This window comes from Chinchilla lanigera, unplaced genomic scaffold, assembly GCF_000276665.1.
Source record: "Chinchilla lanigera isolate Chin_1 unplaced genomic scaffold, ChiLan1.0 scaffold00063, whole genome shotgun sequence".
NCBI lineage: Eukaryota > Metazoa > Chordata > Mammalia > Rodentia > Chinchillidae > Chinchilla > Chinchilla lanigera.
Window position 1 is genome coordinate 5150869 of NW_004955464.1, and position 23983 is coordinate 5174851.

At 41.9% G+C, this 23983-nt stretch overlaps 1 protein-coding gene across 3 annotated transcripts in view; it reads right to left on the reverse strand.

The window, feature by feature from the left end:
* Positions 1-1130: 1130 nt before the first annotated feature.
* Tceanc2 (transcription elongation factor A (SII) N-terminal and central domain containing 2) overlaps positions 1131-23983 on the reverse strand; it is a 41219-nt gene continuing 18366 nt past the window's right edge. For all 3 annotated transcript variants that reach the window (XM_013521710.1, XM_013521709.1, XM_013521708.1), the window contains exons 4-5: positions 9962-10155; positions 1131-2158 (exon numbers count right to left, since the gene is read on the reverse strand). In XM_013521710.1, coding sequence (XP_013377164.1) covers positions 1970-2158; positions 9962-10155 — 383 coding nt within the window. In that variant the 3' untranslated portion in view covers positions 1131-1969. The remainder of the gene's footprint in view (positions 2159-9961; positions 10156-23983) is intronic.

Sequence of the window (23983 nt, forward strand, 5' to 3'; positions counted from 1 at the left end):
GCTAAGGCGAGGCTGATTCCGAACAGACCTACCTGGAGCACTGGGACTGTGAGACTGAGAACTGAGAGAAAGCGTGTCACGTTGATGTCCACGTGACACCTACGAAACATCATCTGAAACTTAGGGGACACGTGGGCTAAAGATGTAAACTGCAATATGATCACAGTGAGTAAATTATGCTTGAAAGTGTGAGTGCATGGAATGAGCTGGTGACTGTAAAATCAAACAAACCTGGGTACTGAATCTTAGGTACGTTGTTCACTACTTGTGATCTTCAGGAAGTTACTACATCTTTCTGAGCCTTGTTTTTCTCATCTTTCCTTGGATATTTTCTTTTTTGTAAAATATTACCACAGTGCTGGACACATGGTAAGTGTTCAGTTACCATTCTAGCTGGACAAAACAGTTGTGCTGCATGAGCCTTGGGGTGCCATCCACAGCTACTGCCCACGGACTGAGGGGCCATGGCTGAATACGTGAATACATGTGAAACACTGAAATAACAATATCTACTTAACAGATAATTTAAAAAAATATATATCTCTGTCTCCAGGCAAATACAGCAATACCTCTGTTCACCAATGCTTCTGTGTGCAAACAAAAGTATTTGGCAAAATGTTGCTTTTGTTTGCAAACTGTGTATCAGGTAACAAACACAACCATGGCCATCTTCCCCACACAAACATAAATGCAGCCATCTTCCCCAAATCGTAAAATAGATTAAGTTCGTAATCCGAGGCACCACCGTACATCACCTGTGGAAAGGCAGCACTTAAAAGGCAGACAGCACTAGCCCTTTCTCCCTTCTATCCTTGTTTTCCAACTCATCTCTTAATTTTAAATTATCCCCTTTCCACTGGTTCTTTCCCTTCAGACTGCAACATACTCTAGTCTCCCCTAATCAAAAAAGCCTTCCTTGGGGGGCTGGGGATTTAGCTCAGCGGCAAAGCGCCTGCCTGGCAAGCGCAAGGTCGTGAGTTCGGTTCCCGGTACCGGAGAAAAACCCAAAAAAAAAAAAAAAAGCCTTCCTTGGATCTTGTCACCACCCTCAAATCTTTATCCACCATTCCTTAATTTCACCCACTATTCCCTTTCTCAATGTGAAACATTTGCAGTGAAGAAACCACATGTTTTGCTTCAGAGTACAAGTCTCAGTTTATTACTTTTTTAAAAAGCAAATATCATTTACATAATTGATCCAGCAGGCCTGTACAGAAGTATTCCATTTTTAAAGTATGTATGCGTGAATTTTTTCCTACTTCAGTAATTCACTGCGAGAGAAATTTCATTATGTATCTTCTACAGAGCCTTAAGCTGAGAGCCCACATATTCAAATAAAGCCTGAGGTGTGGGAGGCTTCAGGCCAGTTCCTCATTAGAAGCCTCAGCATGGGGGCTCCAGAGACAGGCGCAGAAGGTCTTCCAGGGAGAGCTGAAACGTTCAGATAAGTGAGCTCTGGGAAGCAGGGCTGGCCGGCTGGCTCTGGCAGGCTCACCCCTGGGGTAGAGCAAAGAGAACAGACAGGGAGTTCTGAGAGGCACCGGAGCTGTCTAAACTCAGGGGGATGGAACCAAGGGAGCAGCAGCAGTAATTGAGTTTCAGTTACCTGCAGGGTGGCGAAATAAAGTGGTAACTTCATCTGCCTGACAGGGGGGAGGTTTAGAGGTGTCCTTGGCATACACACAGTGAAATCTGTCACCCTGTCACTGTGCTGGGTGACGGTACCCGTACGGTGCTTCCCAGTGACAGCCAGCATGTGTCCTGTTGGGCAGTGCCAGCGCACTGCGGCTAATGAAGCTCGCTCCCGCAGGCCCGTCTCCCAGGCTCCCTGCATCCTGCCTGTAGGAATGGAGCCATGGGAAAATCCAGCAAGCCACATCAGCCATCACCCAGACTCAAAGGAGCCTTTGAATGCAGAGAGGGGCCCGTTTTCTTCTCTGCCCAGCCCAGGGTTAGAACCGTCCTCAGGTCACTTTTTGTGGGTCTGTACAAACGTGCCGACCGGCAGTGAGCCATTCTTCACCTGATCACGGATTTCAGCTCGGTGCTTTAATGTGAAGACCAGAGCTCTCACGGTCCGCCGGTACGGCCCATTAATGAGGCGGGAGCAGAGATGAAACGTTTCCCGCTCAATATTTTCAACCAGTAGGTGATCCATCTAAAAAACAGCAAAATTATCAAATTAGGGCCTTGCATTGCATAAGGATTAAAAGCAAGAGAGGCTGGAGCTCTCTGCTCCAAGGCCTCCATTAATCAACTGAAATTCAAGGACATCTACTTCCTGTCACAAGAGAAACAGGAAGAGCAAATTAATTCCACCCTGGCAATTAAGGAACAAGGCCATGTGCTTTGTGACAGGGACCTCATTCACAACCCCTGCCGGGTGGTAATATTTGCCATTATAACAGGAAACTGGCCCGAACTAAGCAACGGGTACTGGGCCCTGTGCTTTACCAACCAGGAAACAAAGTCCAAGGATAATAAATCAGTATAACAGTTCATACTTCTTTTTGTTTTTAAAGTGCCTTTAACCCCTTACAGGATTTTAGAAATACTGAGTCTGAATCCTAATATGTGTGTAAGACAGTTTATAAGTCACTCTTTGCATTTAACGCTCATAACTCTTATTATCACATTTTATAGATAAGGAAATAGGTTCAAAGGTATAAGGTCAAGGTCTTGATTCCAGAGTTCATGTGCTTCCTTCTTAGCACACTAACAGCCCCGTCACCATCCTGAAAGCCTGGCTGGGTCTGGTAAGATCCCTGCAGATTCAGGTCAGTGGAGCACCCTGAGGGGATAGGACCTGCAACAATTCTAGGGTGGTCCAACTCATGCAGAAGCCGTCCTGAGGTCACGGACCCAGGACAGATCAGGGACTCTGCCTACCTGTTCTGCAGCCTGGCCAGGTTAGACTGCTGGTCAGCGACCCCCAGGCCTACCCACCACCCTCCAGCCCTGAGCACAGCCCCGCCTAACCCTCAAGCCACTATCACACTCCTTTGGCTTCTGCATGGCAGATGTTCCCTTAGCACGTACACTTTGTCCTAGGAAACACACTCCTGTATTTGTGTGGTAAAGCAGCACGTGCATGCACACGCGCACACACACACACACAAACCCCTTAGCACAAAGACTTAGAAGTTCTTCAAACTGCCACAATGTCCCGAGCTCCCTTGGCCATTATCATACGTTATAACGATCTATATTTGCAGTTTGTCTCACCTCGAACTAAGTCCTTTAAAAACAAAACCAAATTTCCTTCTCTGCCCTTCATTCCATCCCCACCTGCTAAGCAGTATTTACTGGGTGCTAGGCTCTGTGCTAGAGCTGAGTGTGAGCGGTGACCAGGGTAGGCACAGCTCTGGAGCCTGAGGAGAACCCAACTGAACAGGTACTAAGTGCACAGGAAGGAGAGGAATGTGTGCCAGGAGCATAGGGAACCCACAAGGGCAGCACGGGGCTCAGGAGAAAATGCCAGTCCTCATGGGACCTGGAGAAGCAGCAGAATCCGGTTGGGTGAAATGGGTGTTTGCTTTGTGATAAACTCACTGAGCTAGACACACACTGTTCTGTACACACCCTATGCTTCTATGTAAAAAGCAAAGGTCAAAACTAGAAATGAAAAAGGTCACCTGACATTTGAAAACATGTCCCGAACACAAGAGATTGATACAAAGACCAAAGGGGGGTGTGGCTTTAAAGATACATGGACCAAGCAGAAAGCAGACTAGAACAGAGACAGAGAGAATATGAATATACAAGGATGATCAAAATATATGGTAAATATTTTAAAAATTTTCTAAAAACCCACCATTTCCATTAATCCTGATCACGACACCCCGCCTAGCTTTGAACCCACTCATCACCCCATCATTCTTGCCACCTTCTGAAGCGGTCCAGAAAGTCCTCATCACGAGCATCTTGATGAGGTATGATGAAAATTACTCTGAGTGCTGCTGCCAAGGGGCATCCAATGGAAAGGCAAGCTCATGCAGACATCACGCTGTGTCCTCATCCACCTTGCTCACTGGATCTTCCCCAAGGTTAAAATGACCATAACAAGTAAACGTTCTGAACTGATTCAGGCAGCCACAATAGCTGTTAAAAAGATAGCTAAAGACACTCACAAAAGAGGGCTTTCAGAACTGCTTTCACAAAGTGGCAAGAATGATGGGGTGAGTTTGAAGTATGTGTGTGGGTATTCTGAGGGGAATCAATGGCAACGTGTCTGAGTAATACTTTAAAATTTTTGAACATTTACCAAATATTTCAATCATATGCATATCATACACATCTGTCTATGCCTAGCAGACAAAAGATGTTTCTGGAAGTTCAAAATGGCTGGCTGATCACCTCTTAGGCCTGTGCAGAAGCAAGTGGACCAGGCCCCACAGCTCTCTAGAACCCAGATTCTTGGAGTTTCCAAGACTCCCTGAGCAGACACTGAACTAGGAGCAGGCCTGAGGCAGCCTGGTACCAGACAACTTTTGAAGGCTGGAGAGTTCTCTGGCCGCCTGGCCGCCCCATTTTGCCCTACAGCACTTGCCAGAGGTTCCTTAGCCCAGCATGAGACTGGTTACCATTTCAAGATTTACTTAGTGTAATGGGCAAAAAAACTCTGGTTGTTTTTTTTTTTTTTAATGAGGGGAGTGCTATTAAAGATAGAAGGGCATATGTTTATAAAACAATTGTAACCATTTTATCAATTTTAGTATCAAAAAAACAGGATTCACATAACTAGATAGTCATACATCTCCATTCTGCAAAGTGAGTTGCTGTTCCAAGTCTGGTCAGATTTGGGAGACACAGCACATGAAAAGACCTGACTCCTCCCATCTAGGAACTCAAAGCCCTGAAAGGAGATGGTGTTTACACATGCAGCTGGGGGCAATGGACAGGTGCTAGCTAGCCCTGTGTGTGACAGAAGTAGGAAGCATCCAGCAATTCTCACACACGCCTCCTGCTTGTTTGTTTTTGAGGCAGGGTCTTGCTATATAGTTCAAGCTGGACTTGAACTCACTATGGAGTCTGGGCTGGCCTTGAACTCATGGGGATCCTTCTGCCTCAGCTTCCCGAGTGCTAGGATTACAAGTGTGTGCCACCTCCCACGACTTACATGCCTCTTGCTAAATGAAGGCCGGTCAGAATGAAAAAAAAGAAGAAAAATATCTGTGACATTAAAGTATAAATCATAAAGGAAAATGATTCATGATGCACAGCCATGTCTGACAAGCTCCCAGCACAAACCGAAGAATGCCTCTTTTGTAACCCAAACCTGCCCAATTGGTAAGTCCTTTCCAAAGGGTCCTGTCTTGGTGCGTTAGGTAAAGTAGGACTTACTGACACCTTGAGAAAAAAAGAGATTTTGCTAGAGACACATCTGTATGAATGCGAATGGGAAGAGGAACCCTACAAGAGACCTAGGGATTTAGAGGCTAGACCTTCCCTTGTGTTCCTCATGACCTGCCCGGCTTTCTCACATGTTTTTTGCTCCTCTACCTGAGCCTACCAATTTTAACCACCACTCTCCTGGTCTACACCTCTCTACCCACAAGTCTCTCTTTCTCCTAACTCCTCCAACATGCCTTGTGTTTCCAACATCCACACAGTTGCTTTCTTGGGATCTCCTAGTCCCCATTTCTCAGAGAATCTGAATAGGCTTCCATATCTATCTTTGCCTGGACACGAATGTATGCGTTACTCAGTTGTCCAATCCTGGATGGACTGGATGTAGGCTATGGAAGACACAAAACACAACCACCCAGGAATGGACCTGGTGGGAAATGGTGCCATAATCAATCAGTGCTGTCAGCCACATCTAAGTTCTTTAAATGCAAGGGAACACGTTCTTTGTGTGTTTATCTTACTGAAGAACTTCCCACGTTGTACTTTAACTATTTGTCTGCTTCCTTGGAAGACTGTGAGGCCACGGAGGTTGACATTATATATCCATTTCTAAATTCCCTTGCCAGGCCTATGTACTGGCACACAGGAAATGCTCAATAAACACTGATCAAGTGAATGTCCTTTCTTTCCATGTGCACCTCCCTTCTTTTCTGCTCCTTTGCTGTCATATATAGCAGATAGCACATATAGCACATACAGGAGATAGCAGTACTGAGTCTTGTGCACACTAGGATACATTCTACCACTGAGATATATCTGCAGCCCTTTTAAAATTGTATTTTAAAACAGGGTCTCACTAAATTGCCTAGGCTGGGGTGCAGCTTGCAATCCTCTTGCTTCAGCTACCCACATAGCTGGGATAACAGGCATGTGCCACCACACCCATTTTAATCTTTTTATTTTGTGTACTTTCTAGTTAGCAAAATCCTACCCTTCTTCTAAAGATCAGTTCAACCATAACACCTTCCCAGATGCCCACAGCAGATCTGTGTGTCTATACCACTAGCTATTTCAGACTGCCTCACATTTTTGTTAGTCATTTAAGGCTCAGGCAGGTGTAGTAAGCTTTCTCAAGGTAGGCAATGCAACTCATTCATGTCTGTATTCTCCCCAGGCACCTAGTAGATCTCAATAAACACATGATGAGTTGAAAATCCCCTTGAAGCAAACTTTGCATGGGTTTTCCCATAGCATGATTGAATTTGTACTTATCTAACCACACTTCTTTTTGACCACTTGAATACATTTATGACAGAGTTGGTCAAAGCTAGGGGTGCAGTCTGAGGCCATTAAACAAAGAAAGAACTAACAGTCCCATATGAGAATGTACCCCTGACCTGGATCTCATTAGCACCATCTGACAACCAACTGAGCCAACTAGCCAGTGTTTCATAACTCTTAATGATGCAGGCTCACTTTGAGAATCAGGTTCATTTTTTTTAATGACATAATAGGAAAATGATCACAGGCCATGAGGTAGGAAGGAGAGTGGATAATGAGGAAGAGGAAGTAAGAGAATGACACTGCAGGGGATGTTCATGTGAGGAAAGATCTAAAACACAGGGAAGAACAAAGAAGATCCGGAAGGGAGAAAGTAAAGGGGAATGAAGCCCGGCTTTCAGCAATGGAGTTTTTATTCATCTATTTCATTATTCTAAGAACAAGGAAATAATCCATGAATCTAGAAAGCAAGATCTGTAGGGTAATAAAGAGATGAACCTTTTGACCATGTATATATTCTTCATCTGTACCTTTCACTATTAAAGGAAATAACTGAAACACATAACATAGAAACATCTTTTTCTACAAAAAATGTAACCAGTAGATTTGGTATTTGCAAAAACACATGCTAGGATCAAACTGTAAAGGCTTTTCAGTCACTGGGCCAATAGCTTACCCAATGGTTCACTACTGATAGAGTGAGTACACTTATGGAATCTGATGTCTGATTCGAATGCACTTGATATTGGTTACCATCAAAGGCTGGATACAGGGTTAGATGGTTCACTGATTTACCCTAATATGGAAATGCCTCATGATGATCAGTGCTGGGGTTAACCTCATATACAAATATTTATATTTGTATTTTGTGACATACCAAACCAACAAAAATACTATCAGATGCTGTTTATGCAAGAAAGACAGATTGATTTTTTTTTTTTCCTGCAGGCCAAGGAAGACAGTTAAAGATTCATACTTTTAATTTTTTAAATTTACTCTTTGGGAACAAAACCACTCAGTTATGCTTAATCTGATATTTTTTCCAATTACGCTGGAAAGCACTTAGGAATGTATCACTTTTTTAACTTTGCTTTGTAACACTTGAGTGCTTACCACTTGATGTGCCATTTAAAAGATAATTAATGGATAAACTAAAAGGATAATTATTATGGAGTTTAATATAGCAGGCAAACTGCTCATTAATCCTTACAAGCATAGCTTCGTTTTTATCATTTACTTAAAAAGATACCACAGGGAACTGGTATTTACCACCACATTAACTACACATTACATATCCACACTGTATGTTTCTGCAATAATTTTGGTCTATTTCAAAAATAAACTTTATTTAAAATAGCAAGTCTGTTGGCTAATCGATACTCTTAAAATTACTTATATCCTTCATAGGTTTTCCTCTCTTCCATTATTCATACTGAAGCTTCCTTTAGGGAAAGTTAAGTAAACTTACATCCCAGCAGTTCACTGCACTATCAAGTAGATATTAAAAATTATAAACATTGAAACATAAAAATATATAGAAGAGAATATACAGAACAGTTCTTAAAGTTAATCAAGATTCAAGGAACAACACAAATGTAATTATGTCAGTTTTCTGCAATGTTATTTGCAGAATAATAAAAATACCTTATGAGACATTTAGCATAGAATTTGCTCTAAATAAATATTAGATAATCATAACTTTCCCTGCATTCACTTAAAAAGCTGTAAGAATTTACCCAAAAAAGGGTACATACCAATATATTAACAAGATTATGTCTGGATGGTAGGTTCAATGGCGATTTTTTCTGCTTGTATTTTTTTTTATTTGCTATTTTAAGTTTTTATTTTTAAAAGCGTAAACCTAAAACTTTTCTTTGAAAAGGTAAATAATAGAGCCAGGCATGGTGATACATGTCTGTAGTCCCAGCACTTAGGAGGTTGAGGCTGGAGGATGGCTGCGAGTTCAAGGCCAGCCTGGGCTACATAGCAAACTCAAGGACACTCTGAACTACATAGTGAGACCCTGTCTCAAAACACCAAAGAAAAAGAAAAAGAAAAAAAAAAAAAAAAATATATATATATATATATATATATACACACAATATATGATAAGTTCACTTGTTCATCTTTTTTGAATAAATAATTGGGATAGAAAGGTTAAAATTTTTTGGAGAATGCAGTAACTGATTTAACACTTAAACTAGATTTCTTTTTTTGGGTGGGAGTGTTTTGAGACAGGGTCTTACTATGTAACTCAGGCTGGCCTTAACTTGTGGCAATCCTTCTGCCTCGGCCTCCTGAGTGCTGGGATTACAGGCATGCACCACCACATCTGCTTAAAGCAGATTTCTGAATTCCATCTTTTATCAAAAGTATTGCTGCTAGGTGTGGTGGTACACGTTTGTAATTTCAGCATTTGGGAGGCTGAGGCAGGCCTGCTGCAAGTTCGAGGCCAGACTGGGCTACACAGTGATACTCTGTCTCAAAAAGACCACAAAAAAACCCTAAAAAAGGATTGTTATTTTTGTATGCATATTTTAATAGGGTTACCTTCAAACATTGTGGGGAGAGAAAAAAATACGACTGTTATACGTCTGATTTTCCAGTAAGCCTGGAAAATTAGTTTGATGGTCATTAAGGTTATCATTAATGAGCAAAAATGTTTCTTTAGCATGTACACTTCTAAACACTAGTATCACTCAAAGGGCTAGCTATAGAGATGACAGGGAATCCTGTCAATTTTATGCCTTAGAACTGAGAGTATGAATGTTGCCAAAGGAGGGGAAGTAGAGTCTCTTCAACAGCCAGCTCTTTATCACTGAAATGCCACAACATGGTCCATCCTAAAATATTTATTTCAGTGGGAATGGAAAGAATTTTAAATGCAAAAGAAGTAGCATTCAATAAATGGCTTCTAATCAGCAGGCACAAGATATTATTCCTTTGTATAAATGGTGCATTTAACTTTCCCAAAGCCTTAGACAATAAAAAGCCCAGGTCTCACTAGTTACAAAGCTCATACGACTCCAAGACCATCTCCCAGAAGGTTCATAAATATAGAATGCTTAAAGAGTAGCCTATTAGAATAAGGCAATGGCATTCTGTCTATGAAAACTCATTATGAAAACATGAGGCTAATGCCAGGTGTGGTGGCAGGAGGCTGAGGCAGGAGGCTTGCCACAAGTTCCAGGCCAGCCTGGAATATATAGTGAGTTTAGGACTATACAGTGAGACCCTGTCTCAAAAAAACTAAAAGCGAAAACAAAACCCAAAACCATGAGGCTCATTTAACCAAGAGCCCCTAGGAATCATGTTCCATCCAGAACATTACCTTTAATTCCAAGGCTTCTGAGAGCAGTTTCCGGGCATTTTTCCTAAATGATTCTGTTTTGGGATCACTTCGGACTTCAATGGATGGTCTATCCAAATGTTTTTCAATGAAAGTTTTCCACTCAGTGTAAACTTCTTTGGCAAGACAAGCCACCTCCGAATCTGAGTGCTTACACATCTTGTTCACTGTGTGACCTAGAACAGGAGGGAAATCAAAAGAAAGATGGTTCTGTCTTCTGAAAGCACAGGACGACATGGGCTGAGATGTGGGACTGACACCCATTCATACCCCCCAGGATGCAAAGCTCTTGTACCAATGAAATGTGTTTCACAGAGGCTATGCTATGAGGATCACTAGGAGAGAACCAGACTGGCCAATACAGTAATCAAAAACTAAAGGCGTTGTCAGTAAAATCTTAAAAAGAATAACACTTGAAACAAAACAAAACAAAACACAACCTAAGGTTCCAATTCCTTAATGGAAAAATTGAAATAAAAGAAAGTAAAGTAAGCATTTATACTATTTTTTGGTACATATTACATTTCAAGACAACAGAATAACTATAGTTATTAAAGGAACATTCTTTATTTAGCAATAATGTAAAAAGACTAACAGAATTAGAAAAGTTTTGTAGCCCCTGATGAAATAATTCATTCAGAAGACAATTGTGAAATAAAAGAGAAAAGAGAAAAAAAGAGTAAGACAATCATGAGTGGGTGAACTCATTCCATGAAAGGCTGGGAAGTTTATAATGGAGGTCGAACTGTCATCCCCTTCACCCACTGATCAACGTTGGCATCCCCAGAAAGGGGCTGCGAGGCAGAAGTACTTGACAGCTCTGCCCAGGAAGTAGTCCCACACCCAACCCTAAAAGACCAAATGAACCACAATCCAATTAGCCACTCAAAGCTAACCTCCAGTTTATAGGAAATATGAGAGACAGAGGAGTAAGTGAAATCATAGTATGAAGAAACAATATTTAGAATGTGGGCCCCTCCACACAACACACATGGTTTCTTTAACATTCAGTAGCGCTGTTTACAAAGAGGGAGGTCAGAGGTTGCTATGGATTAAAAAAGAGCCTTCTGAGTCCAAAACCCAAAACCATGAGGCTCATTTAACCAAGAGCCCCTAGGAATCATGTTCCATCCAAATGTGATGTGTGATCCAAATCCCAACTAGAATGAACTGGTATTTTTAGATAAACAAGAAACATGAATATATACTACATATTAAATTATGTCAAGGAATTATTGTTAATTAAGCACAGAAATGGCATAGTAGTTACCTAGGAAAATATCCATAGTTTTTATTGTTTTTTTTTTGTTTTGTTTTGTTTTTTTCTCCGGTACCGGGAACCGAACTCACAACCTTGCGCATGCCAGGCAGGCGCTTTTGCCGCTGAGCTAAATCCCCAGCCCCTATCCATAGTTTTTAGAGGTGCAAACATAGGTATGTAGAGCTGAGATGACAAAAGGTCTGAGATTTCACTTTAAAATAATCCAGTAAACACAATAAAAGCAAAAAAGAGAAAGATGAAGTGAGGTAAAAGGGCATACTGGAAGCTCTTATAGTATTCACTTTACTTTTGTGTATGTTTGAGATTTTCATAATAAAAATGGAAAAAGGAGAAAAGGTCAAAAATTTCAATATGCCAGTGTATCTACACAAAATAAATGCCCAGAAAAGCTAAAGAAACCAACTAAGCCAACTTAGAATTAAAAGTTTAAAAAACCAGAAGAACATAAGATAGATATATGTTTAAAAATCATAGCTTTCTACTTAGGAAATAACAAGTCAGACTGCGAGAGGGAAAAACGCCTGCCTACACCAGTAAAAAGCCTTAACACGTTAAGGAGAGTGGGTGTGTGTGCACATACATGTGCTGCCTGCTGCCTGCTGCCTGCTCCTCCTTCGCCTATGGCTCTATCCCTATGCCACTGCTGTAGCCTCAGGTGACACAGAGGCCCCTTATTGGCCTCTCTGGCTAAGTCTGCTGCCCTTCAAAGTTATCTTCTCATGGCACCTAGAGGGGCCTTTTTATTTTTTATTTTTTGGGTTTTTTTCCCAGTACCAGGAATCGAACTCACGACCTTGCCAGGCAGGAGCTGTGCCGCTGAGCTAAATCCCCAGCCCCTAAAGGGGCCTTTTTAAAATCTTAGTATCTTTTCTTTTAGGGACTTTTAAAATAAAACATAAATCAGACCATTTTATTCCTACCCTTAATCCTTCAACCCTCCATCCAAACTCCTTCTTCGCACAAGGGCCTTCACAATCTGCCCCCGACCTCCCAGCTTCCTTTCCAGCTACTATTGCACGTTCAGCCTATGCCTCCGCTACTTGTAGCTCCCAAAATGCTTGAGTATTTTCCTTGTCTTTTAACCTCCAAACATATACCCCACTGAATATTCTGTCTACCTGAAATATACTTTCCTCTTCACCTGATTACCTGCCATTCAGTCTGGAAGACTGATGAGAGGGGGCTCCCCCAGGGCATCTTCCTTAACACTTCCTTAACACTTAACACCTCACTGCTTGGTGCTTCCTGAGCACCTTGTGCTTCTGCACATTCCAGTAATGACTGAAGTTAGTTGTAATTACCTGACCAGTCATCTCTTCTACTCACCACAGTAGTTTCTTGAGGGAGAGTGGTAACACGTTCATCTTTCTATCTCCTGCCACCAGCAGAGTGGCAGGAGACAGAAAATCAAACAATTAGGCAGGGTGAGAGACCCAGAGAAAGAACAGTACGTATTCGTACTGAAGTACCTACAGAAGTTTTGAATAAACAGAGCAAGGTGCTGAGATGCACGCCTGTAATCCCAGCTGCTCTGGATGCAGAGGCTAATGGACTGCAGGCTCAAGGCCAGTATGGGCATTTTCTAAGACCCTGTCTCAAAATAAAGAATAAAAAGAGCTGGGGATGTAGCTCACTTGTAGAACACTTCTAGGTACGATGCCCAGTGCTGAAAAAACCAAACCAAAATCCAACTAACAAAAAACAAAAAAAAGAGGATGAAGTAAATATATCATATGAGATGAAAATATAAGCACAAAAATGTTGGTCTAGAAATTAATTTGTAGCATTAATGTAATCTCAATTTAAAAATCTTAATACATTGTTTTCATTAGAATATAACCAAATATTTCTAAATTTATCCTAGAACTATAATTGGGCAAGAATATAAAATCCTATTCTGAGAAGTTACTAGGTACAAATAGCCCTATGAGATTAGAATGCATTACAAAGCAACAAGTAAAATTATATGAACCAATACTAAAAGGAATAAGTGGATCCTTGAAATAAAAAATAAAGCTCTAGGGCCCGGGGATATAGCTCAGCGGCACAAGTGCCTGCCTGGCAAGTACAAGGTCCTGAGTTCAATTTTCGTTACCAAAAAAAAAAGCTCAGCATAGACCCTGTTTTTTAAAAAAAAGATGGGAGGTTTGAGGGGAAGGGGAAAAATGAAAAACAAAAAGAATAAAGATGTGTTATGTCCATGTACCATTTCCCCACAATGAATGTAATCGTTAAAGTACTGCAAACATGTACTAATAAAATTTTTTTTAAAAAAGGATAGACCCTAAAATATATTTAAGAATTTAATATAAAATCAGGCACAGTAGAATGTTCCTATAGTCCCAGCTACTTGGGAGGCTGAGACTGGAGGGTTACAAGTTTGAGGCCAGCCTGGGTAACTCCCTAAGACCCCCCCAAAAGAATTTAATGTATAATTTAAAACATACCACAGAACAAAAGAAGGCAGAAATTAAATTTGGGGAAATGGTCAAACATTTAGAAAATTTCTGCAGTTATGCCAAGTGCATAGCCCAACACAGCTGGATCCCTTTACTCTCCATGCGTTTCCTGGTGGTCACTTGTGGTAAGGGCTATGCCAGGTACCAGCCATGCCAGACTTGAGCAAGGGATTATCCCCACTTTTAAGGTTCTATGAAGAGAATCATGGGGGATTAAAAAACAGTAAGTACAGATAGGTGTGGTGGTGCACGCCTGTAATCCCAGCACTCAGGAGGCTGAGGCAGGAGGATCACTGTCAGTTCGAGACCAGCCAGGCTACGAAGTGAGCTCAAGGCCAGCCTGAACTGCACAGTGAGACCCTGCTTCACAAAAGCAAAAGGGAAGATAGTGATAACATAATATTCAGAATTTTTAACTTCTCACTTTAACCAATTATTTATAAGAATTTTTATCTAGGCTTTCTACTGACCAGGGAAAGGAGTCCATCAATACCATAGGAGCGGGAGCAACAGGAACGCAGAGCACTCCTTAGAAATGTCTAAAGCTAGCAATGCTTAGGAAAGTGCTTTTGAACACATCACATCACACTAAAAAAAGGAAATCACTACCGGATGCTTCCCTTTTCAGGGTAGAATTCTCTATATCCCTGAGATTATTCATTCAGTAAACAATTTTTTGGGCTGTTGCTTACTGTAGTAAATGCCAAAAATACGAAGGGAGAGGTGAGGGTGTACATCAGTGGTAGAATGTGAGTTTAGCATATTCAAGGCCCTGGCTTTAACCACTAGCACCTGCCAAACATTTTTAATAAAAAATTTAAAAACACAAAGATAAGTAAGATATTACAGGTCTCCAGAGACCTCAATTCAGAGCACTGTAAGTCTTACTGAGCACCTACTTTATGCCTGGTGCGGAGGACTGAGATGAGTAGGACACAATTCTTGTCATTTAGGCTATGCGTAAACTTGCAAGCATACAAAGACAGTATGTGTACAAAACCTTCACCCCGGCATTGGCTGAGGTTGTAAAAAGCTAGAAACAACATACAAACTCATCATTTAGGATCTAATTTGTTAAAAACAATTACAGTCCACTTAAATATAACTACTTCGCAGCCACTAAAAACTGAAATACTTGTCCACACAGTAACATGAAAAACATGACCACTTCATTCAGTTAAGTAAAAGAAGCAGATCCCAGAAGAGCATGCTCAGTATGAGCCAATATTTATTTTTAAAGTTACATATGTGTATACATAAACACCATATTTGTTTATATGCAGAGAAAAAAGTCTTAAAGAATTCACAATAAATGTATTAAGAGCTCTCCCCCTGAGTAGCAGGACCGTGGATCCACGCAGTTCTGCTCATTGCCACATGGGCTGTGCGATGACAGAGATGTCCTCAGGTTTTTCTGGAACAGAGGTCCCTCCCTATTACATGATCTCACCTAATCCTTTCTCCTCTCCAGACAGACACTACTGACACAGATATATGTCTGAGAAATGAAGATACAGAAGTCCCTCAGAGTCCTCCTTAAGGAATTCAGTGCACCTTTCCATCCCAAAATTGCTTAGCCTCCCTGTGGCATCTGACACTCTGGCCTTCTTTCTTCTGAAACACCCTCCTCCATTGCTTTTTGAGACACTACTTATTATTGGTTCTCCTCTTCCTTCTCTGTCTTCTGCTGGCTATTGATCCTTTACCCAACCTTTAATTATTTGTGAACTCGTTTGGGTGCTGTCCTTCACCTCTTTTCTTCTTCCTGCACCTCCCTTCCCTGAGTAATCTCACCCACTCCTGTGGCTCAGCCTCCACCTAGAAGCAGATGACTTCCAATTACATGTTTCTAGGCAAAGGTTCCCATTCTGCACAAGACCTAAATATCCAGGCCCTTACTAGATGTCTCTATCTGCTTATTCTTAAGCACCTCTAACTCAATGTTTCTTGTCACATAATGGCACCAGCAACATTCTACACTCTGCCCTTCCTCTCACCATTCTGTTCAGTCAACCGTTCCATGTCATACAGACACAATTCCTAAATGCTCTGCATCTTTCCTTCTCCCCCTCCTCTCTTTCTCCATTCCCACTGCTGTGACTCAGCTTCTTGTCACCACTCTCTACTGCCATAGTTTACTGATCAATCTCTGGCCTCAATCTGGCCCTCTGTAATTTGTCCTCTATGCTGACGTCAAAAATGTCCTTTTAAAGACAGTTTAATCACATCACACCCTTACCAATAATCCCTCATCTCTCTCCATTGATCTCAGTTTAATTTCTATATACAATGATACCTCAGTGATTGAACAGCTTTAAGCTCAAACTTTCCACTACTCGAACAGCAAACTTTGAAAAAACCTGCCAGGTGTTTGTAATTGTGCTGGACAGCCCACTGAAAATCCAACCTGAAAAAACCTGTACGAGCTGACAGTGAGTCACAGGTCGAGTCTCACCGAGGACACAAGGGGTGACGCTTCAGTCTAAGTGTTGCACTTGTCCAGGCGAGTGCTGCCTTAGCACACTCAAACTTTCCTCACTGGGCCTTTTTTTTTTTGCATAGACTATCGTGATCATAGCTCAAAAGAAAGTTAGTGATACCAGCAGTAAAGCTAAAAGGAAAACGGAGAACCACAACAAGGTTAAAGAAAGAAATCACTGAGAAATTTGTTAATGGCCTAGAAAAATGAACTTGTAAGTGTAAGTTTTAGGCCTCGAGAACCAATTACTTGGTTTTCCATTATTTCTTATGGGAAAAATATGTTCAGTTCTTGAACTTTTTGGTGTTCAAACATGAATTTGGAATCTGAGTCCAACAACTGAGGAACCGCTACACAGCATAACTCAGGTCATCCTGAAACCTCGTTAGTTTTACTTCTCATCACTCTGCCCTCTTTCCTCCCTGCTTTCTCACCCACTTCTCTCCAGGCACCAAGTTTTAGCTATAGAAAGCAGCCTGCACGCTGCTGTTTTGAGTCATACTGACTGGCCTGCCTATACTTCTGCACCTTAACTCATATGGTTCCCTCTGCCTAGAATATTTACTTACTTTTTTATGTTTGTAGTGCTGGAGACCAAGCCTAAGGACCACGTGTGCTAGGGAAGCACTCTACCTGAGCTACACCCTCAGCTCTGATTAGAATATTTAAACACCCACTTTCTTCTCTAAACTGTAAACATCTTGAAAACAGAACCTGTGCCTGACTCTAAATTTTTTTCCCAACCTACAGCGTAGAACCTGGCACTGAAGAGACAATGTCTGCTGAATTGAATCAAGCAGTTAATAAAAAAATCACTTTTGGCTTTCAAATTCATTTTTTACTAACACTTGGACATGGATGCAGCTGATTGGGAAAAACATCCAACTGCAAACAAAATAAGAGATGACAGTGTAAAGAACTGAACCCAAAGGTGCTGGGAAAATGGAAAGTTTCCAATGCTTATCCATTGCCGAGAGTTCTTCCTGGTTATCACCCTGGGCTTTATATGAATTATGTCTTTAATATTTATAACTAAACAATGAATTAAATGCGACTATTACATCTCTTTTTACAAATGAGAAGCTGAAGCCTAGTGAAGTAATTTGCCCAGGGAGTTACCGCTAGTAAGTTTGGAAGTCAGGATCTGAACACAGCAGCCTGCTGTCAACCTGCACTTTTACCCCTGACACCTTGTCTCTCTGTCTCAGGGGCTGCTACATGGGGTGTTCAGTGAGGCTCTGATGGGAGAATGTTGTACACCTTCCCATCAGGCACAGAAGGACATGGCCCTGAGAAGTGGCCAAAGGGCAGAAGGCTTCAACCCTGATGCCAGGCAGTGGAGTCACTGTTTTTGGTCTGCAGGGCCAGCAACCCCACAGACACTCCAAGAAGAGGCACACCTAGATTGGTGCAGAGGCAGAGAATATTTACTTATTTATTTATGTTGGTAGTGCTGGAGAGCAAACCTAAGGCCTGTGCATGCTACTAGGCAAGCACTCTACCACTGGGCTCAGCCCTGGTTAGAATATTTAAACACCAGGGAGGGCAGGACTAGGGCTAGAGGGAGTATGTGTGTATGTGTGTGTGTGTGTGTGTGTGTGGTGGTGTGTGTGTGTGGGGGGGTTAAGACTTGTTAGCCAGAGGGCAAAATCTCCAAAGAGATAGAATCCAGGAGGCCAGGAAAGAAGAGGGGAGCTTGGGAGACACTCAGGAAAAACACAACAGAACCATGCAGTTTAGATCACAAAGAGAATTTTGTGATAACATTAATTACAATTAGCTACCGAGATAAAGACTTTACATATCTTAACTCATGTAATCCTCAGAACAACCCTAGAAAGGAGGTGCTGTCATAATCCTCCATTTCACAGGTAAAGAACCTCAGGTACGACAGGCTAGGAAACAGGAAGCACAGTAAAAAGCAGGGCCAGGTGTCAAGTACAGTACACATATGGGCAGTCTGGCTCCACAGCCCCTGCTTTAACCCCATACTGTTACTTCTGGTGATCAGACAGTCCTACTTCCTCCTCATTCAAATGGAAAAAAATGAGACTCCATGACCTTTCCCCAAGGTCACAAGCTGGTCAGTAGCTATATCAAGGAAGTTAATGATCTGCAAAAAGTCATTATTTGCTCCATGAAGTTTATGTTTTAAAGTAGGTGGTGCCATTGGCTGGTCTTACAACCTAGGCCAGGTCCCCTGGGTTTAAGGTTAAGGGGTTTCTGCATCCCAGCACATTGTTAAGACCAATTCCCTACAGGAAGCAGTCTTTTGCTTATTTAACAAATGTTACCAAACACCAGGCTGGTAGCAGGCCCTGTGCTTGGCACTGGGACCAAATATTGAGTGAAACACACACCTGCATCAAGGAGCTCCAGCAGGTCTACGCACAGTAAAGACAATTAACCACATGATTCAGGAACATATTACAGGTCTTAAGATGATATTGAAGGGGGAAGCCCATGGGAGGCCAAAAGGACAGAAAGTCAACCAGCTGGCCAGGAACATATGAAAGAGGCAATGTTTATCTTGAGTCTTAACAATGACTCAAAGGGGCAGACATGGCACAAAAAGTACAGTGAACAAGAACACAGGAGTCTGAATAGTGTGGCAGCAAAATAATGGTCCCATAAGATGTGCATGTACTGGGGCTGGGGATTTAGCTCAGCGGCAAAAGCGCCTGCCTGGCAAGCGCAAGGTCGTGAGTTCGGTTCCCGGTACCGGAGAAAAACCAAAAAACCAAAAAAAAAAAAAAAACAAAACAAAAAAGATGTGCATGTACTAATCCTCAGACTCTGTGACTTTATTACATGGCAAAAGGGACTCTGCAGGTATAATTAAGGTTACAGACCTGACTGAATCTAATCATAAGTCCTTCAAAGTGGAATAAAAGGCAAAAGAGTAGGTGAAAGAGATGAGCTGTGAGAGGAATGCAGCTTACCATTGCTAGTTTTAAATATGGATAAAGGAGACCCCAACCCAAGAAAGGCAGGTAGCACCTAGAAACTGGAAAAAGCAAGGGCACAGACTATCCCCTGAGAACTCTAGAAAGGAATGCAGCAACACCTCGACCTCAGCTCTTTGTCAGCTCCAGAGGCGGCATAACACGGCATAAGAACATCTTAACACTGCCATTTATTTGGTTGTCTGATTCGGGCCAAGTTACATGAAACTCTCGAAGCTTCAATGTTCCTATTTGTAAGGTAGAGAAAATAATTGCATTGACTTTACAGAGCTGTTACATGGGTCAAGTGGGTCACGGATGTGAACACACTTTATAAATACAGATGGGCCTTTTCTTGTTGTTGCTATTGTTGTTAACTGATCACAAATAAAAATAAGACATTTCTAAAAGCAGATTGATATGACTGGCATAAAGTTTTCCCCAGAATATTCACACAGACAGTACTGCAAAGTGGCACATGCCTATTCGCCAGGCCGAGAGCAAATGGCCTAATCCACTGCCTCATCAGCTGTTACCTTGATGTCCCTTGTCCACCCACAGACTCCTGGTGTGCCAGATGCAAAGGCTTCTTCCCAGCTGGTCCTCACTTTTCCACTTCACGTCTTCCGTGTCATCCGGGAACAGAGGTCACTCACCCTGCCTTGCTCTGGAAATGCTCCCCCTGGCCCGCACAGTACTGAATGGCACTCATCAGCTTCAACCACTTCCCCACTGTGACTTCTCTCCCAGACTCAGTTTTCAGCCCCTTAGATGCTCCTTTTACCCAGAGAATGCATCCTCTTAGGTAATTTTAAACAAACACTTCCTAAAAAGTGACATCCAAGTATGTATTTCTAGCCTAAATTGTTCATCTGACTTTCAATTCTACCACCCCAACTTCCTGCTGGAGATTTCCACCAAAACAACTCATGTCAGGGAAAAATGCTAGGGAATTGACTAAAATGAAAACACTAGGAGTAAACTCCCACTTGAGGTGCAGAAGAAAAAGAACTAAATTCAGATTTAAAAGAGGCAAGTCTGAGCAGAAGGCAGAATCCATAGAGAAGATCCAATAAAATACAAGCACATATGGCTGAGTCTGGGACACAGGGCGGTCGGGAGCCTGGAAGGAGCACCGCTCCAAAAGACCTGGGCTCTCACTGCATCTCTGGTGCTAACCCCTCTGCAGCCCTGGATCAGTCACTGCAACTCTCTGGGACTCAGTTTCCTTGTTCATAAACAGAGGCAGCTAAATGGATTTACAGAGTGCATAGAAATAGATAAAACTTTAAAAGTCCAACAGTAAAAGGACAAAGTACACAAACGACATGTTTAAAAAGAAAGGACAAAGTGCCCAGCTAACACTTGGCAAATGATTTCTTCTACACACCAAATGAAAATAAAATGCTACTTCTACCTATTAGATTAGTTAAGATTTTTTTAAAAAAGGAGTATAAATTGGAACAACCTTTCTAAAAAACCTAAGACTCAAAAATGGATCAAGAGAGTTAATAAAGCCAGAAACTATTGGGTTTTGGAGGGGTTTTTTTTGTTTTCTGTTTTTGTTTTTTTGTTTCTTTTGGAGTAAGGGAACTTTTGGAAAAGAACAGAAAATTAATGTAAATTGGTACGATTTTATTTAATTGAAATCACTGCAACAGCTTTTATAAAGTAGTTAGTTTTTTAACCATTTGATTTCTATTTGCATTGCTTAAAATGCTTCACTTTTAGTTCATGGTCTTCAAAATAAATTTCAAGGTGCTTTGTAAAAAAAAAAAGAAAAAGATCAAGACAGAAGATACACAGCCAAGAGGTGTCTGAACTAAGGCCTCAGGTAAGCGGGAGAGGTGGACTAGCTCTCTGGATCAGTGCTCTAGGAAGCAACAAAAGACTAAGGGCTGAGCTTTGTGGAAAAACACTTGTTAGGGAAAAGACAAAGACTAAAGAAATAGGGAAGTAAGAAACAGGAAGGTGGCAGGCTAGAAAAGCTCTGGAGAAAATCATACCCAACCTTGTTACTTTACACTAATTTGACAAATACATCCTGAGCTCCATTATATACCATACTAGTGCCTGAAGTATATTAGTGAATAAAATTGCATGATTCTACTGGCATGGGGTTACTGCACAGAAAATAAAAAATAAATAATTAAACAAGTAATTACAAATTGAGATAAGAGGCACGAAGAAAAGCTTTTTAAAAAAGATATAGAATTGGCAATCAGTTTAGCATCACTTATTGTTACAGTTTAGATCTAAAATGTTCCCTCTCCTACCAGGCAAGACAGTACACGCGTGTGATCCCAGGACTTGGGAGGCTGAGGCAGAAGGATCAGTGTGAGTTCAAGGCCAGCCTGAACTACATAGCCAGACACTGTCTCAAAAAAAAAATGTCAAAGCTTCATGTGTTTAGAAGGGGATTGAACTGTAGGGGTGGTGCAGCTGTTGCTGTTGGGAGGCGGGGTCTGGTCAGATGAGCTGGTCTCTGGGGGCATAGTCTAGAAGGAGTTCATCTCCCTCCGAAGCTCCTCCCTTCTCTCTCAGCTTCAGGGCTGCCATGAGGTGGGCAGCTTTTCCTCTGCCCCTCTGCTACCTCATCCTGCCTTGGAGCCCGCCGACTGTGGACTATAACTGCAAGGAAAATGAACCTCTCCTTCAAGCTGTAGGTGTAGCTGTTGTGTTCTAGCTTTGGGAAAGTGATGAAGACATTTACGTCAACAGAAAAGAGAATAATCAGTAGCCTCATATCCACAGTTCTGAGAAGATAAGAACTGAGACAAGGCCACTGGTTTTGGAGAACATGAAATCACTTGTGCCCTATAAGGGGGTGAAGCTAGCTTAGAAAGGCTAGCAAGGGAGCACGAGGGCCTGAAGTGGGAGTTGTCAGTCTAGATAATTTTTAAAGGAGTTCAACTATGAAAGGAAAAATAGTAACAAGGTGTCTGGCAAAGTGGCAAAGACAAAGGGGAGGATTGAACATGTCTGAAGGCACAGTGTAAGGATAGTGTCGCACTGGGCACTCTTCTTTCCCTTGGCTGCACGGCCAATCCTGCCAAGTCCAAGTCTGGGCTCCCTGACTGGTCCTCTACGGCACTATTTCTCTTCTCCATTCTCTCAAAGTTCCATGCTTCCACTGTGTCTCTCTGCGACGACTCGAGCCACCCACACCTTGTCTCCATGGCTGCTGTTCCCTCCCCTCCTTCAAGCGTTTGCCCAAATATCACACCTTCAGCAAGCCGTGCCCCATCCATCCCATCCACATGCATCACCCGCTGCACCTGCTCTATTTTTCCTCTTCTGCACAGCACTTCTAACCCTCTGTAATAACCATACCAGTTACTTGCATTTCTGTGTTGCCTGTGTCCTCACTAGAATGTAACCCTCACAAGGGGAAGGATTTTTACCAAGTTTGCTCTCTGCCATCCAGGACAGTGCCTGGTACAGAGGTGGCATTCAATAAATATTAGTTGAATGAGTATTTGAATCAATTCCTAATTGACCTTTTTTTTTTCCATCTCACACCTCTCCCACACATTCTTCTCTTGGCTACCAGAAACTCTAATCATACCACTCTAGAGCATAAAACCATTCAAAGTTCTAATAACAGTTTTTTTCCTAAAGCTCACAGGTGCTCATAGATGTTCCACTGAAAGAGTAAAAAGAAATGAACAGTTTCTTTCTCTTTCTTTCTCTTTCTCTAAGATTTTCCATTTTAAAAACCAGAAACTCCTTCAATTTCCATGCCCTTTCTCATTACCATTTCTCTTTTATTTCAGCACCAAGCTTCTCAAAAGTCTTGTCTATTTCCAGTTTCTTTTCTATACCTCCTCGTTCCCCACACTCCTGCCCCTCATCTTGCCTTTGAAACTCTTCTAACCGAGATTATTATTGCCTTTATCTTCCAAAACCCATATTAAGCTTATTTGGCCCCTTGACAATTGTGGACACTGCTGGCCAACCTGCCCCACTCCGCACTTTGCCTTCCATGACAGCACTCTTCTGTTTCCCTTCTCCTTCTCTGGCCACACTTTCTCAGACTTCCTCTACAAGTCCCTTAAACGCTGTGTGCATCGGGATTTGGGACTTGACTCTGCTTTTCTTATATATCCTCCTGGGTGAGCTTATCTATTTCCATTACCTGACTTTCTAGCCATATGACTCCTGAGTGTATAGTTACAAATCTTTTCTTAAGTTTCAGCCTTGTACATCCAACATCCTGTTGGACATTTCCTCCGGGATATTTAGTGTGTCAGACACAATAAGTCTAAAGCAGAACTTACTCCCCCACTTGCAAACCTGATGTTCTCTATCGCAGTGAGTGTCACTATCAGCCCCTTACTTGCCCTTATCAGAAACCTTCTTCTGTATCAGAAAGCAAGGCCTCAGCCTTCATTCCTCATCTTCACTCCCAACATCTAATCACTCCCTAGAGCCCCTGGCTTTATTATATGTGTACCTCTTAATTCCAACTACACTTTTGCACTCCCATGACTCTTACTACACCCAGGCCATGCTCATGTTGTATCCAGATCATTTTAGTAGCTTCCTACCTGGGCCTCCTGCCTGTACATTTGTTTCTCTCCAACCCTTTTCCCAAATGGCAACTGGACAGATTTTTTGACAAAAAAATCTGAATGTCATACCTCTATTCAAAACTCTTCAATAATAACACTCTTTTTTTAAGGAAGGAAAGATTTACTTAGCTTAGTTTGTAAGGGTTTCATTCTATAATTGGCTAGCTCCAAGGCAGAGTGGCACATGGCAGAGGGGCAATAGTTCATGGCAGGGGAAGACAGTAAAAGCAATGTGAGAGAGAGAGAGAGAGAGAGAGAGAGAGAG